At 55.7% G+C, this 12,544-nt stretch overlaps 1 protein-coding gene across 3 annotated transcripts; it reads left to right on the top strand.

The window, feature by feature from the left end:
- Positions 1-929: 929 nt before the first annotated feature.
- AIP (AHR interacting HSP90 co-chaperone) lies at positions 930-12,315 on the top strand. Of its 3 annotated transcripts, none has more exons than XM_075545279.1 (6): positions 930-1,167; positions 8,590-8,769; positions 10,999-11,187; positions 11,457-11,633; positions 11,723-11,856; positions 12,022-12,315. In XM_075545279.1, the coding sequence occupies exons 1-6, from the start codon at positions 1,069-1,071 to the stop codon at positions 12,248-12,250; spliced, it is 1,008 nt and encodes a 335-aa protein (XP_075401394.1). In that variant the 5' UTR covers positions 930-1,068; the 3' UTR covers positions 12,251-12,315. The 3 variants fall into 3 exon arrangements, with proteins under 3 accessions (XP_075401394.1, XP_075401393.1, XP_075401395.1); XM_075545278.1 differs by having other exon boundaries at positions 11,723-11,864; positions 11,989-12,315; XM_075545280.1 differs by having other exon boundaries at positions 931-1,167; positions 11,723-11,864.
- Positions 12,316-12,544: the final 229 nt, after the last annotated feature.

Raw genomic sequence — 12,544 nt, 5'->3', positions numbered from 1 at the left:
TATACTTTTCTTGCCTTGTAGTATAATTATCTGAGCTAGAAATAAAGATTAAACCAACCTAATATGTTGGGTAAATTTCCTCTTCTGGTTTCTGGAACACTTTGTGTAGGATACAGAATATCTGTTCCCTCAGAATTCGTTTGGTAAAACACGCCAGAAAGACTTTCCATGTTGGCAAAAAACAAAACTCCCCTAAACCTACCAAGTAAGGAAAAAAAAGTTTCCTCCTAACTTGCTCAGGGGACTTGTTGGAAAAATGAGCCAGGATAAAATAAACTAAAGCACTTCACAAGCCAGGTCAAAGGGGACCGACGCTTATCCCTGGCAGTCCCCCGACAATGAGGTGAAGAAGGTGGGCCCAGGGCACACCCCTCCTTCTAAGTGGGTGGAAAGACATCTTTAGTGCTACAGGCGGGTTTCCTGTTTGATCACTCCTTCCCCAAGATCGGCTGGGGACCTGCAGTGGCAACTGCACCCCTCTCCCGAGCCCCCACAGGGCTCTCGATCCCTTTGGAAGCTTGTGGAAATTTACAGAAATTCCCCTTCCCTTTCCCCCTGCTTTCTCTACCTCTTCTTTTTTTTTTTCGGGGGGGGGGAGGCAAACAGCATGCAAAACGTCACCTTCCTAGGTATGTAAAAAGGACTAAGAAGTCGTTACTGTAGCGTGCGGCATGACGACGCGGCTCAATTTTCCTGCTCCCAACTCTCGGTCCTGCTATTTTTACTTTTCCGGAGTTTTAAGCCGAGGGGCAGACTCCACGCAGTCCAAATCGATCCCATCAGTGTGCGCGCATAATTGCTAGGGACGTCTCGCCCCGACCCCGCCCACCCGGGAACGGCCAAGGCCCCGCCTTCCGGACGGCCCCGCCCCCTCCCGCGGACGTTCCCAGGCCCCGCCCCGGCCCGGCCCGGAGCGAATCGCCATCCAGTTCCTTCTTTGGGGCTTCGGCCCGCAATCAACATGGCGCTAGCACGGAAGTTGCCGAAGCGCTAGAGGTTGCCGAAGCAGGTCCGGAAGTTGCCGAGAGATTCCGGAAGTTGCCGAAAGAGAGCAGAGGGGGAAGGAGGATGGCGGATATCATCGCAAGACTCCGAGAGGACGGGATCCAAAAGCGTGTGCTACAAGAGGGTCGAGGAGATCTCCCTGAATTCCAGGATGGGACCAAGGTTCGTGTCCACCCCTTTCTCCCAGCCCGTGTGCGGCGGGGTGCGCGTGTGAGGCGGGAGGAGGCCTCGGGCGAGAGGGTGCGCATGCCTAGATAGCGGCGGCCACTGGCCCCACCACCCACAGGCGGCGCTCGACGCTGATTGGCCTGATTTTACTAAGGGGTGAATCACGATACGATCGCCCCGCCCCCATGCTTGGCCGTGCGTTCTCATTGGCCCGCAAAGCCGTCAGTCTTCGTGAACAAGGTGCGGGGCTTTGATCTCGGATCTTAGGCCGACCCAGCTCTGGAGGGTTGGAAGCTCGGGACCCGCGAGGCCCACGGGGATTTGGGGACCTCAGGGTCTCAGAGTCAGGATAATTTAGGATAGACGTGTCTTTTAAAACTCCTCGACCAACTCCAGTTGTCTTCATGGGAAAACTGAAGCCACAGGGTTTCAATCCCAGGGGCTGGGCTCTGCATTCTGCGTGCCAGCGGGAACCGGCCAGCACAGCATATGGCCTGGAAGGGAAGTTCCCCCACCTCCCTCTTGTACCCTGCACTTCCCTCTCTCCTGGCTCTTTCCTGTTGTCACCAGTCGGTAGGCCAAGGAGTTGCCCAGGGCAGCCCCTCCGCCCAGTGCAGGGCAGTCAAACAGAGATGTCCACTGAGCAGATCACGTTCCTGGCAGGCACCAGCGACACAACAGTAAAACTAAACTCCCTGCTGTGAAGTCCATGTAAGGACTGTAAGGCAGGGTGGAACTGGCCCTGTGAGTTTCCCAGACTACTAACTGTGGGATTCCAGAACCCAGTCTTTCTCCCGAGGAGTGGCTGGTGGTGGTGGTTTCACTGCTGCCCTTGTGGGTAGCCGCCCGACTGGTCACCACTCTGCGATTGGGGCTCCTCTAAAGAACAGAACAGGAGCCCCAAAGGTCCCCTAGGAAAACGAGCAGACGCTAAGCTTAACACTGTTCTAGTCTTTACTGCCCTAGCCTCTCCTGTGAATTGCACTCCCAGAGCATGGAGGCTGAGTCATTTAGCTCTGCATTTTGCTTAAGACTAACTTCAAATTCATTCACGGCCTCCCAGTTGGTGCCGACTCATAAGTAGGACAAGGTACAATGGGCACTGGGTTTCTGAGACTTAGGAGGTAAACTATACAGGCGAAGTGATTTAGTCTTGTGTTATAGTTAATGCTCGCTCAAGAGGAGAGAGGCAGCTTTGAGAAAAACCAGAACCCAGCTTCTAAGGAGGTGCCTTTAGAAAGGTGTTTCCTTTCAGAACAAAAATCTGGTCCAGAAGAAGGCTGGGGCAGCTAGGTCCTTGCATGTAACCCCTGGGATGTAAGCTGTACTCCCAGGTAGGAAGGCAATTCGACTATGAGAGATTGTAACACGACTAATGGGCTGGCATCAAAGGGATTCATGAGATGGGCAAGGTGGCCTCGAAGATGTTAGGATTCCACTGACCTGCCAGCTCTATGAATAAACACACACCGACTCCCCCCCTGCCTCTGTGAATAGACTGCAGTAGCCTCGCCTTTCTCCTGTAGAGTGGCTGATGGCTTTGAACCGCCGACCTTGTACGTAGCAGCTCGACATTTAACCCCGTGCATGACCAGGGCTTCTTGAAGAGTAGGCACAAAGAATAGCAAGTAACGAAGGCATTCCAGGAAGGGGCCCCGAAACCCCAGACCCATTGTTGTGGAGTGGATTCAGACTCCTAGTGACTCCGTGGGGTATCCCAGACCGTCATCCCAGGGAACGGCCTGTGTCAGACTGCCGGATCTGACCACTTCCCACCACATCTAGCGTGACCACTCGCTTCCTGATGACTGCAGGACCGCATGATGCCGCCCAGCTCTGCCCTCCTCCCTGTAGCTGAGCTGAGCTCTAAGTGGGGCTGTGACACTGCCCTTGCCGTGGCCACCAGGCCCTGTGGGGTCTGCTCCTGCTGATCCTGTTTATTGTGTCCTCTTTCTCTTCTGCTTCTGCCAACTGGCCGCCTTGTTGCTTCTTGCACCAAACGTGGCCCCGGGGCCCTGCCACCAAGCTTTTGCACCAGCTCTTCATTTGGCTAGAAGGTGCACTGCCTGCCTGCCTACACACACACACACACACACACACACACACACACACACACACACACAGCCTGGGGATCCTTCCTTCCTCAGGTCTCTGTGTGAACCTGCCCTCTCACCACACCCCATCCCTCCCCACTTCCCTCATCCTGCTGTAGTTCGTGGTTTGACCCCGTAAGATTGGCGGGATGCCTGATCTCCAACTTCCCAAAGGGGAAGGAAAGTTGAGATCAACAGCCCAGGCTGCTGAATTCTTAGTGGCAAAGGTCAGGCACGCTTCCACCCTCCAGCTTTCCTCCTCTTTCTCACCAGTGAGGACACCCTCCCACAGTCCTCCCACCCCCTCTCCTGGACCACACAGAGCTCCCAGAGAGTGCACGCGATTCTGGGGTTGGCCAGGGGAGTGTTGCTGGGTGCCCTCAAGCCGGCTCTGATTCAGTGACCCTATGAACAATGGAAGAAACACTGCTTGGTCCTGTGCCAGCCTCGCTGCCGCTGCTCCGTTTCAGCCCGTTATTAACAGCCCCTGTTGCGGCCCATCATTTGAGGTCTTCCTCTAGTTTGCTGACCAGCTGCTTTACCCATGCCTGGTGTCCTTTCCAAGGATTGGTGGCTGTGGACGGCGTGTCCAGAGTATGCGCTGCAGTCTTGTCATGCCTCACGTCAAAGGAGTATTCCGGCTGGACTTCTTCCCAGGCAGACTTGTTTGTTCTTCTCTGCAAGTCCATGGTCTCTTCCGTGTTCTCCACCAACACCTGAGGTCAAGTGCATCACCAGTTCAGTCTGCCTTGTTCATTGTCCAGCGCTCCCATCGAAATGACCGGGGCGTGAATCAGCCCCGCCTGTGTCTTCAGTGGGACATGATTGCTTTTGAGCCCTTTAAAGAAGTCTTTTGCCCCGGATTTGCCTTCCTGGCTGCTGCTTCTATGGATGTGGATTATAAATCCAAGCAAAATGAAGTTCTTGACAGCTCCACCCCCCGCCCCCCCGTACTTATGAGAGTGCCAACTAGACCTGTGTGGGGAGTTTTGTTTTCTTTCCGTTGAGGAATGGTCCATCCGGAAGGCTGTCTTGTTTGTCCTTCATCAGTAAGCACGTCAAGCCCTCTGCACTTCCGCAAGCAGAGTGTTATCGTCCGCATAGCACAGGGTGTTCGTGAGCCTTCCTCCGACCCTGATGCCACCCTCTTCCTGTCGGCCAGCGTCTCCACATATTGACTTGGTGTGCAGCCCTGCACGATATTCCACATCGTGACAGGACACAACCCGAACCCACACCTTTTCTGATGATAAACCACACCGTCTCCCCTTGTTCTGTTTGCACAAATGCCTCTTGATCTCTCTGTAGGTTCTGCTTGAGCACAATGAAGTTTGTTTTGCAATTCCTCTCCCTCACCAGGCTAGCCATGATTTATCATGATCGACACAGTAGGATGCCTTGCGCTGTCAGTACAACACAGGTAAACATCTCTCAGGCCGTCTGTGCTTCCAGCCAAGATGCAGCGGATGTCAGCAGGCATAAACCTCGTGCCTCGCCCCTTCTGAATCCAGCTTGCATTTCTGGCTGCTGCCAGTTTATGCAGTGCTGGGTGATCTCCAGCAAATTTACCTGTGTGCCATATTAACGCTAACGTCCAATAATCCCTGCCTTCTGTTGGTTGACCTTTGGAATGGGCAGGAATCTCGGGTTTCTTGCCTAGATGCGTGCGTGCCTCCACTGCTGCATCGATCTGTTGAAGTGTCTCAATTAGTGTCCCTTCAGTTTCTGGAGCCCTGTGTTTCACCAAGTGCCCTCAGTCAGAGCAGCTTGGACGTCTTCCTCGTTACTCCTGGTTCTCGATCGCATGCTGTCTCCTGAAATGATTACGTGTCGCCTTGTGCATTTGGGTGCAGCGGCTGTGGGCGGCCTCTTCCTTCTTCTCTGGATGCTTCCTGCAACGTTCAGTGTGTTTTTTGCCCATAGAATCCTCCAACATTGCAACTCGAGGCCTGACGCTTTCCTTCTTTCAGTTGGATGACTGCCGAGCTCGCTCTCCCGTTTGGGTTTCTGACTCCAGGCCCGTGCACATTTCCTCTAAGACCCTGCTTTGTCTTCTTGAGCTGCTCTTTGGACTCTTCTGATGAGCTCTTTGCCTTGCCCGCTGCCCCGTTTGCTATAGCTCGTCTTCATTTAATAGTCGTTTCTTTCTCTCCTGTCCTTTGAATGACCTTTGCGCTCTCCATGTGTGATGTTCTTGATGCCACCCCCGACTTTGGTCTTTGGTCATTAGTGCGTCAACTCTGTTCCCATCTCTGAATTCAGGCGGGGCTACTCCAGGTCCTGTTGTGGCTCTTAGGGATTTGTTTTCATTGTCTTCATCTTTGCCAATGAGCCCTTGGTGGCCTGCTCTGCAGTTGGCCTCCGGCCTTGTTTTGACTGGTGATGTTGACCTTCTCCATGGTCTCTTCCTGCAGATGTCATCGATTTCATTCCTGTGGATTCCATCTGGCATTAGTCGAAAGCAGTTATTTGCAGTGAATAAATCATTGGTCTTTCGAATCCTGTCCTGGGCTTTTCAGACTAATTTCTCTTGCCTCCTACAAGGCTAGCGTCGCCGCCTGCCGAGCCTCCTCAGGGTCTGACTTTCACAACCCAGTCACCAGTGACTGGCAGTGTACCTTGATTGCCCGTGTGATCGGTTTCGGACTGCAGAAGTCGGTGAGGATCTTCAGTCTTCGTCATCGTCATTAGTGGTGGGTCTATGCATTTGAATGGCAGTTGCATTAACTGGTCTTCCTTGTAGGGTGGGGGTATTGTCCTATGACCGATAATGTACTGAAGGCTATTTTTGGAAATGTCCTTTTTCGTGAGGAATGCCTTTCCTCTTCAACTTGACATTCCTGTCATTGAAGACCTTACGATTGTCTGATTCAAAACGGCTAAATCCTCGCCCGTTCCAGCTGACTCATGCTTATAATTTGAACTGGGGCTGGGCGCAGCATCCTGAAGGTACTGTGGACAAACACCTTTGACTGGGAAGAAGTACAACCAGAACACGCCTCAGAGGCAAGGATGGTGCGACTTTGTCTCACCTGTGCTGGGCGCGTTGTCAGGAGAGACCCGACTCGGAAGGATGACATCTGCTTGGTGTGGGGGAGGGGCAGCAAAGAAGAGGAAGGTTCTGGACAACGTGGATCGGCTTAGTGGCTGCAACAGTGGGCTCCGACGTGACCACCGTGGAGCGGATAGCCCAGGGCTGAGCAGTGTCCGTCCTGTTGTACACAGGGTGGGAACTGGTCCATGGGCATCTCACAACAAGAATAATGCGTACAGCAAGTTTTACAGAGCTCTTTAATTCTGCCAATACGTGCCAGGAGGCACCCACTCTGCCAGCATGCCTCCTGCCCAAAGGTGCGTCTCTCTCTCGCTCCACGGGCCAGGAAGGCCACCGTGCTGCCTCCTGGTTCTGCTGCGGCCATTTCTCTGCCGCTGCTTCTTGCTGTCTCTCGTGTCACACCTTCCTCCCGGCTCCTTCGTCTAGGAGGCTCACAGCGCAGGGATCCCAGGTCCAAAGGGTACTCTCCAGTCCTGTCCTCTTGGGTGGTCGTCATTGTCCCCCTCCCACTCCTAGGGTGGCTCATTTTAAGCCTAGAGGGGTGGCATGCCGACCAGTGCCCTCTCGTTGTCAGCCGCACCATTGTCATGTCGAGCCCTCATTGCAGCCACTGTCAGTCCATCTTACCGAGGCTCTGATGCCCCCGTGACGTTTTCAGTATCTGACGACGTTTCAATGCCAGTGCCTCGTTCCTCCAGAGTGGACAGGTCACTCCTTCTTCATAGTCTGTTTTGTATCTAGAAGCTCTGCTGAAAGCTGTCCAGCGTGGGTGACCCTGCTGGCATCGGAAATAGCACTGCCCTAGCTTCCGGCATCACAGCGACAGACACATGAGCCCCCCAGAATGACAGACGCGACAGACAGACACGTGGTGGAATCCCCTCATGAGGGTTCTGCAGTTGCCTCATTTGCGTGACCTCAGCCCCACGGGTAGCAAGCTCCTTACATATATTGTGAGCAAGCTCTCCAGCCCCAGCCTCTCATTTGTGTCGCCCTTGTGGGAGTGACAAGGACTCTGGCTGGAAGGTCCCGGGGGAAGTAATTCCCTGCACTGCACACCCCTGGCTCTGAGCCCCACCTGACCTTGTCCACGACCTTGTTCGATGCAGATCGTGAACTCCGTGAGGACAAAGCCTTTTTTAAAAACACGAGCTATTTATTGTGCTTGGGGTGATGGTTGACGGAGCAAATCACGAATTTTACGTTCACCCACATGCACGCATTTCTCCGAGTCCTAGCGTTTCCTGTTTCCATGTCTCCTCCTTCCTCAACCCCGTGCCCTGGGCTCAGCGCTGCCCTTGTGACTGCCACTGGCTGATTATACTACAGTAACACAAGGGCCAGGTCAGTTCTAGACCCGAAAGGTGACTAGAGGCCACAGTCCCAGGGAGGGCCACCAGACTGCCTGACCAGTAAGCCTGGTCTCTGTTCTGATTCTGAGCTCTGGTCCACATACCTGTCCTCCCTCCCCCCCAACACACACACATACACACTGTATCCAGGGCCTTCTAATGGGATCCCTTTCGGAGCCGTTGGCAGCAGTGGCCGGGCACCATCTAGTTCTTCTGGAGCGGTGGCCGGGCACCATCTAGTTCTTCAGGCTGTGGAGACGGGTGTCTGCGTGGTCCATTCATCCGTGGGACTCACTGCTTCCAAGCGACTTTCGAATCATGTCTTCTTTCCTCTGGACAGGGAGAGTGATATTTTCACCATATGTGGCTGCTAATGAGCATCTGAGACTCCAGCCTCTGCTCACCCAAGTCGGGTGTGGACCATTGTCTGTATGTGTGACCCTGAGACTACGGTCCTGAGCCTCCAGGCCTAGCAACTCCTTCAGGACAAGGACTTGGGTCCGGTTTTGTTGGTTTGTGTTTTCACTACTGTCTCCTGGCCAAGGAGCCCTGGTGGCACAAGGGCTTGAGAAAGAAGTTTCCATTAAGGTCACGGCTTCGAAACCCTCCTCCGGCAGGTCTACTTGGCCCCGGGGTGGGGAGGGGTGGGGTGTGTGTGTGTGTGTGTGTGTGTGTGTGTGTGTGTGTTTATGTGTTTATGAGGGCTTTGTGCCCAGGAGTGGCTTGCTGAAGGACTGCGAGGAGGTACATGCTTGGGGTCGAGCCTCAGCCTGCCCCCTCGCTGACCAGGTGAATCGGGTTACTTTCTGTGCCTGGGCTTCCTCCCGGAGGGTGGTGTCAGGCATGAGCTCAGGTGGAGCCCTCGGGCCGTCTGCAAGGCAGGCTGGGCCCTGCTGAGTCTGTGTGTGACCCACAGGCCACCTTCCACTACCGGACGCTGCACAGTGACCAGGAGGGCACCGTGCTGGATGACAGCCGGGCCTGCGGCAAACCCATGGAGCTGATCATCGGCAAGAAGTTCAAGCTGCCCGTGTGGGAGACCATCGTGTGCACCATGCGCCCGGGAGAGATTGCCCAGTTCCTCTGCGATGTCAAGGTCTGTGCCCGGCCCTCACCTGCACGCTGGCATCTGGCCTCTCTTCTGCCCTCTCCTGTCCATTAGCCAGACTGCAGTCAGCATTCACCCTCAGTGCAGTTGCAGCAGGCCTGGCCCCTGCTGTGCTCTCCTAACCCTTCCACCCCTCGCCATTTCTCCCTGTCCTTTCCCCGGCTTCAAGGCAAATGCATGGTCCCCCATCCCCTCGTGCTCTACCTGGCTCTGAGCCACTGCAGGGCAGGACTGGCCTGGCTCACCTCTGTGTGCCCCCCAGCAAACTCAGGAAAGGTCTGTTGTGTGGGTGGCAGAGAGCTGAGCACCTCGTCAGCTCCTGAATTCCCGGGCTGAGCGCAGTGTGGCGTGGGCTTACTGCGGGGGTGGGGGGGATGGGGGCAACCCCTCTAACCCCAGCATCTGTCTCAAGAGGAAGGCCATAGGCTAGCCCAACCCCTGCGCCCTGGGGCCAATGCAGAACAGAATGTAGAGGTACCCCGTTAAGGCGAAGAGTTCAGTTTGTGGACTGTGTTCCGGGGAGGTGAGGGGCCAGGACAGGGAGGTGAGAATTCTTCAGGCCAGTAAGGACATGGGCAGGGCCTGCTGAGTGGTGGACTGCTGACTACAAGGTTGGCGGTTCAAACTCAGCAGCTGCTCCTTGGGAGAAAGAGGAAGCTGTCTGCTCCTGTAACGATCGACAGCCTTGGAAACCCTAGGTCGGGTCTTATGAGTCAGGACTGACTCAGTGGCCATGGGTTTTATAAGGACGGGGAGACGGGAGGATGGTAGGAGTGTGACACACTCTTGGGAGTGTGTTGTGTTATGTTGGTTGCCAACAGCAAAGTTTCTTTCTTGCCTGGGTGCAGCCAGGCTGAAGCAGAACAGAGTGTGGGCCCAGGGCCCTTGTGCACTGTGCAGAGCTGAGGGCTGGGTGGGAACTGCCGTCTGCGGTCTTGGTGACCTGCGTCATGAAGCTCCAGATGGCCATTTTTGACCATCAGCGTGGTTCGCTGACCCCTTTGTGTGGTCACTGCCCTTGGCTTGCTGGCTTCTGACAAAGGCCCGTTCTTTGCTGTGTGTACAGAACTTTTTACAGGGTCAGCCTTGGGGCGGGACCTTATAGAGTGGGCTCAGGGGCAAACTGGGAGGAGCTGTGAAGTCCTCAGTGGGGCGTTTCCTGTGGGGCTGCCGTTTGCTCCTCCGGGCACGTTGATTTTGTTTTCATCATGGTCATGTAAACCTGGAGCTTTTGGCTTGGGTGCTACCTGCCAGGTGTCTGCAGCACTGAGTGTGAAAGGGTGAGGACGTGTGTGAGTTTCAGCACAGGACTGTGAGCCCACGGTGTATAACTGCACGTGTGATACACTTGTGGGTCTAAGAAGTGTGTGTGAGCGCACGTGTGTAAGAATGCACACAAGCACGTGTGTGTAGGAGCATGTGTGTGAGTATACATGGATGCATGTGTGCGACTGTGTGTGCACGAGTATGAGCACTATAAGAACCTTTATGAGCACATATGTATGTGTGGATGTGTGTGCTTGTGTGAGTGTACATGGATGCATGTGTGTGACTGCATGAGTGTGAGCACATATAAGAACATGTGATCATGTGTGTATTTGTGTGGAAGAATGTGTGAGTGAGGATGTGTGTGCTTGTGTGAGTACACATGGAAGCATGTGAGGATGTGTGTGCATGTGTGTGAACACATAAGAACATGTGTGAATATGTGTGTATTTGTGGATAAGAATGTGTGAGTGAGATTGTGTGTGCTTGTGTATGAGTATACATGGATGCATGTGTGAGGATGTGAGTGTGCATGAGTATGAATACATAAGAACATGTGTGAGCATGTGTGTAATTGTGTGTAAGAATGAGTGAGGATACGTGTGTGCAAGTGTACACAAATGCATGTGAGAATGTGTGCATGTGTGTGAGCACATATAAGAACATGTGTGAGCACGTGTGTGAGAATGTGAGTGTGTGTGTCTGGATGTAGCGAGCATGGGGTTGGAACTCGCTGGCAGCTTCTGTAGAGGCTTGGTCTCCCTGGCACTCAGGTTGGTGTCTCCTCCACAGTCGGGTTGGGGGCCTCCCGGAAGGGGCCCTGGGCCCTTGACTTTCCTCTCTGGGCCTCAGAGTCCTGTTCAGACAGTGATGGGGAAGTGGGCTGGGCTTCTGGTTGGCAGCCAGCCAGCCCACAGCGACACAGCCCTGGAATCCCCTTGTACCCTGCAGCACGTGGTCCTGTACCCCCTGGTGGCCAAGAGTCTGCGCAACATCGCGGCCGGCAAGGACCCACTGGAAGGGCAGCGGCACTGCTGTGGCATCGCCCAGATGCATGAGCACAGCTCGCTGGGCCACGCCGACCTTGACGCCCTGCAGCATAACCCCCAGCCCCTCATCTTCCACATCGAGATGCTGACGGTGAGGGCTGCCGGCCCACCAGGGTCCAGCCTCCTGACAGGTCTGCCCTGTCACCTTGTGCCCTTGGTCTGTCCCCTCATCAGTGGGAGTGGGTTGTTCCCAGGGCACCAGAGCTCTGTGGGGCCTGGGTCTTCACCCTCTCACACTGGCCAGTGCCAGGCATACAGCAGGTATGGGCTGGTCAACTCGTGTCAGCAGACAGGTCGGCTTGAGAGCGAGGGGCCCTGCCCCTGGGGGCTGCTGTGCTGACTTGGCCGACACCATGGCAGGTGGAGAAGCCGGGCGCCTACCAGCAGGACCCGTGGGCCATGACGGATGAGGAGAAGGCCAAGGCTGTGCCCATCATCCACCAGGAGGGCAACCAGCTGTACCGGGACGGACACGTGAAGGAGGCCGCTGCCAAATACTACGACGCCATCGCCTGCCTCAAGAACCTGCAGATGAAGGTGCTGCCAGCCGGGAGGCCAAGGGCGGGGGGCGCAGAGGGAGCCAGGGGCCAGTGGACTTAGTCCCCTCTCCCATCCTGGGCCCCCAGGAACAGCCCGGGTCCCCCGACTGGATTGAGCTTGACCAGCAGATCACCCCGCTGCTGCTCAACTACTGCCAGTGCAAGCTGGTGGCCGAGGAGTACTACGAGGTGCTGGACCACTGCTCCTCCATCCTCAACAAGTATGAAGGTCAGCGGTGGGCGGGGCGGCCGAGGAAGGGGAAGGAGGGCAGAGGGGGCATGCTGAGGTCGGGAGGGCATGCTTTCCATGGGTGCCTGGTGCCGGGGGTCAGTGTGGCTGACTCCCTGCTCAGGCTGCCGCCTCCTGCCACTACTGCCCCATGCAGACAACGTCAAGGCCTACTTCAAGCGGGGCAAGGCCCACGCAGCCGTGTGGAACGCCCAGGAGGCCCAGGCCGATTTTGCCAAAGTGCTGGAGCTGGACCCGGCCCTGGCGCCCGTCGTGAGCCGGGAGCTGCGGGCCCTGGAAGCCCGGCTCCGGCAGAAGGACAAGGAAGAGAAGGCCCGCTTCCGGGGCATCTTCTCCCACTGACAGGTCCCTGGCCTGTCCACTGATGCCTCCGCCAGCTCTGCACCCCACTGCCCCCTCCAGCTCTTGTATAAAGGCCTTATTTATCTCCCCCAGGTCTGCCGGCTGGTCCATGGGGGGTGGGGGTGGCGGGGCGGGGAGCCACCGGCAGCTCAAGCAGGCAAAGGGCCAGGCTTTTAGTCCTAGCTCTCCGTTTCCCAGCTCAGGGTCCCCATGCCATCGGTGAGCTCAGGGTCATGCTTTTTACTGACGAAGAAGTGGGTCTCGCCGGCCAGTTTTGGAGTGCCTGGGGAGCCCCCTGTTCTGACTGGGGTGCTAGA

This window comes from Tenrec ecaudatus, chromosome 4 (genome assembly GCF_050624435.1).
Source record: "Tenrec ecaudatus isolate mTenEca1 chromosome 4, mTenEca1.hap1, whole genome shotgun sequence".
Taxonomy (NCBI): domain Eukaryota; kingdom Metazoa; phylum Chordata; class Mammalia; order Afrosoricida; family Tenrecidae; genus Tenrec; species Tenrec ecaudatus.
This window is presented reverse-complemented; position numbering and strand designations above follow the sequence as displayed.